We start from the raw sequence: 4,246 nt of genomic DNA, 5'->3' as shown, positions 1-4,246 counted from the left end.
GTCCAGCCGGGTCGCGTCAATACTTTTACCAACGGATTTCCAGTTCTGCATGCGCGTTCTGCAATCTGATTGGCCACTGATGTTTCTGGTCGTGTGACATGTGCGGCCAATCGTGTGACGCCTGTTTCTTTCACCGGTTAAGCTTAGGCACTCTTTCGAAGTTGGTTAAGGTTAGAGTTTGTCTTAGAGCAGGGCGATAGAACACCAGCCCTGATTCCAAACTCTAACCTTAACCAACTTCGAAAGAGTCGCCTAAGCTTAACCAGTGATAAACTAGGCGTTAGGTAGTTTGCATGCCGTTCGAGGCGGAAATGGGCAAAGACACAGGCGTCACGCGATTGGACGCACATGTCACATGACCAGAAACGTCAGTGGCCAATCAGATCGCAGAACGCGAACGCGGAACTGGAAATCCGTTGGTAAAAAAATAGACGCAGCCGGGGTACCCTATATGTCACAGTGTTGAGGTACTAGGCTTAAGGTTAGCAAAGGTGACATATAGGGTACCCCGGACGACTAAATTCTTATCCCAACCCATGTTTGCTTCCGCGTTCGCGTTTTGCGCTCTTATTGGCCACTGACGTTTCTGGTTGCACCTATCGTGTGACGGCAAGTTCTTTCGCCGGTTAAGCTTAGGCACTCTTTCGAAGTTGGTTAAGGTTAGAGTGTGGATCGTAGGCGTTAGGTAGTTTGCTGTTGGTCGAGGCGGAAATGGTCGCGTCACGCGATTGGGCGCACATGTCACATGACCAGAAACGTCAGTGGCCAATCAGATCGCAAACATGGGTTGGGATAATAATAGACGCACCCCGGACGTCGTTCTTCTGACCACCAGTCTGATTGTCCCGCAGCACGGCTAGTGTTCGTCCTGCCAAGGGAACATATCGGAAAGTCCTGTGGAATGAATGTCTGTATTGAAAGTGATATCTGTTCACAGACACATTCATGTGTCTACATTACCTTCACTTCACACTCTATTATCTTATGCAACTCATATTCACTCCACAAACTGAAATATATGAAGTTAGACTCTCCTCTAAATTGAACCATTTGTCGTAGAGACTTGCGGGTTGTACCATTGTACTCAGTAGGGATATCCTCTTTCATTGGTCTACTCTATCTATATTGACCACGTCCTTAGGCCGCGTCCCCTTTTTGTATCTTTTGAACCGTTTGTCATAGAGACTATATGAATTGAAAATGGGGGACCCTGATGGAAACAAGACAAACGTCTTTCTCAGGTCTGCATCCCCTTAACAATTGTATGTATTGAGCCGTAATGTATTGTACCCATTCTGCAATCTGTTAAATAAAGTTTTCATTCATTCATTCATTCAGACAATACAGACCCTCTCCCGTTGGCCGGCGGTGCACAGGCATCACCCACACTTTCACAATTTCCCCGCGCGGAATTGTCTAGTTTTTTTTATTATTATTTATTTTCAATTTATGTTCGAAATAAATAAACGCATTCATTCAAGCTATCTGGCCTCGCGCGGATCTCACAGCTGTGCCCGCACAGTGCAATACTCCAATTCAGCCATTGGGTGGGTGGGTGGCGCTGCTGAGCGGCCCTCACAGCGCGGGTCAGAGCGCGGCCCTGAGAGCGCCGCTGGCTCTGCGGCTCTGCAGCTGCATACTATTGGCTACCACATAGATATCATATCTATGACCACAGATCCCAGAACAGGCATGTCAGAGCAGAGCAGATCCGATAGTTGCTACTACTACAGATCAGTGCTGCAGGTCCGTGCGTAAAATCGATCTCAGCAGCAGACATATGGTGTTATTAATTAAGGATCGAAGTGACTGGTGACGGAAATTAACTTTGCTTATTTGCTGGAACCCAACATTGCTTTTGCTGCAGGTATGAATCGGATGCGTAATTTCAAGGCGTCTGTGCGTAAAAGTGCGCTCTTTTCGGCTCACGACCATCATCATCATCTCATCTCGAGTTGATCAATGTGTGAGGCGATCGTTTCGAGGAGTGGTGGGCTCATCCGTCAAAAGATGAATTCCTTACTGAGTTTATTGGCGTCTGGCCACAGAAGTTTCCGTTTGAATCTCAATTGGCTTGTTTTATTGCTGGTTTTTGTTAGTATTGCCTCTGCAACTCGTGATATTACAAGCAACGGGACATCATCATCTAGAAACCCAACAGCACAACAAGACTCTCATAATGTAACTCATCATGTCAGTCATCATCATAAAAAGGCTTTCCCCGTACTTTCCTTCAAATACGCCGAAGTACGAAGGCCTTTTGAAATCTCCCTCTGGATCCTTCTCGCCCTGCTGATGAAACTAGGTGAGTGTTCTTCTGTCTGTGTGTCTGTCAGTGTTGGTCGGGTCGGTTGCCTAGTACTGTACATGTGAAATGAATGTTGTGGAAATGCCCTACCCCCACCAACATCAGTTTGCGTGCGTCATAATTTACATGAGAACAAACAACAAACAAAAGAAGAACACCCCCCCCCCCAAATACAGTAGACAGTCTCCTCCCCACCCCAATATTATTCTCTCCCCACCGTATGTATATTTTTTCTCCCCCCCCCCTCCTAATGTACAGTCTCCTCCCATCATATATAATCTCTGTTAGGATCTATGGGTAACAGTACTGTATATTTGCATATCGTATATATGTCACAAATGTAACAGTACCTGTATGTCATGTATGTCCCTATGCCATAAATGTCATGATGTCATGTAGCCTATGTTGTGTATGTCATATAATAAATGGCTTATGAATTGAAAACGGGGGACCCTGATGTAAACATGACGAAAGTATTTCTCTGGTCTGCATCCCCTTAACAATTGTGTGTATTGAGCCGTACTGTATTGTTGTACCCATTCTGCAATCTGTTAAATAAAGTTTTCATTCATTCATTCATTCATTCATTCATTCATTCATTCATTCTGTTTTGGGGGATGTCTATATCATCTTTAGTTGGATCATCCAACTTGGATGTGACAACTCTCTAGTCAAGGCCGAAGATATTGAGATATTTCTTCAAAGTTACAAATGTATTTCAGGACTGGCTTGATTATACTACAGCTCCTCCAGGGGGAGAGCTCCATCTGACAGAAATAGATCATTCCTTATTTGACACATGATGGAAGCAACAAGGCTTGACTTGACAGCAAGAGGTTGCGTGTGAGCAGCTGTTATTATGATCCAGGGGCCGGGATAGAGCCCGGATTCACGCTGTGAACTGGGCTCTGCTTTTTAAGTTTGACACATTGTCATTAGCTATAGCAGGGAATGTCATGCATACCCTTTACAGGCCGCCAAAGGTATCTAATAATGTAGACATGGCCATGGGAGATTAGAGAGAGAGCTGGCAGAGTTGATGGTGTTTGGCCCGGGGGCACACAGGGGGGACTCTGCTTATCTATTTTGTCCAGCTGTTCTCTCTTAGGGTCGGTCTCACTTCCTGTCCCAGTGTGTACTGCTCGATAGCCAAGACATTAGTAAAGGAGTGGGTGAGAGTTGTTGTTGTTGTTGTTGTTGTTGTTGTTGTACACAACAACAACTGTTAATTTATAAGAATGTCAAATGCACTGTCTGATGCAGAAATGTGAACTATGATAAATCAAATATATAAATACAGTGCAGCAGGGGGAAAGATAATGAACTGGATAACATGTGCACCTTCTTTGGATGGAAATATACTTTTCAAGAAGGAACTGTATAGGCTTATTTTTATTGATCTTTTTCCCCCTCCTTTTTCCTCCGATTTTCTCCCATCCCAATGTTAGTCGTTATGCCAATTCCCAATCCCCTTCCTGGTCGCTGCGCACTTACCCCCCACAGTCGGTCTGGGAGAGTGGAGGCTATCACGTGCTTCCTCCGACACACGTCCAGCCAATCAACCGCTTCTTTTCACCTGGCAGCGCGGATTCTCACTGAGAGGGCGTAGCGTGTGGAAGGATCACACTATCCCACTTAGATCCTATCCGCGCTTAGCAGGCGCCCCGACCGAACTGTAGGAGTCGCTGTTTACAACGACCCGGACCCACCCCGCCAGCTTCTTCCACCCTCTAATACTGCCAATTGTATTAGTGTGAACGGCCAGCCAAGCTGGTGACAACCCCGGAGCTGTGAGCTGGATTCGAACAGGCGAATCCAGCCGCTCCGGGGTTGGTGACGAACGCAATCTCCGTTACGCCACCTGACCGCCCTACTGTATAGGCTTATTGATATATGCTCTTGTTAAGCAGATTGATTTGGCGTTTGCAGTCAAAATAC

General features: G+C 46.0%; 1 protein-coding gene across 1 annotated transcript in view; it reads left to right on the top strand.

The window, feature by feature from the left end:
- The first annotated feature begins 1,822 nt into the window (after positions 1-1,822).
- LOC311226348 (Na(+)/H(+) exchanger beta-like) overlaps positions 1,823-4,246 on the top strand; it is a 31,151-nt gene continuing 28,727 nt past the window's right edge. The window contains exon 1 of the mRNA XM_084311774.1: positions 1,823-2,305. Coding sequence (XP_084167900.1) covers positions 1,963-2,305 — 343 coding nt within the window. The 5' untranslated portion in view covers positions 1,823-1,962. The remainder of the gene's footprint in view (positions 2,306-4,246) is intronic.

The sequence above is a fragment of the Notolepis coatsorum genome (assembly GCF_963971535.1).
Source record: "Notolepis coatsorum genome assembly, chromosome: 4".
In the NCBI taxonomy this organism is placed as follows: domain Eukaryota; kingdom Metazoa; phylum Chordata; class Actinopteri; order Aulopiformes; family Paralepididae; genus Notolepis; species Notolepis coatsorum.
Note: the sequence above shows the minus strand (reverse complement) of the source record. Positions and strands in the feature narration are given on the sequence as shown.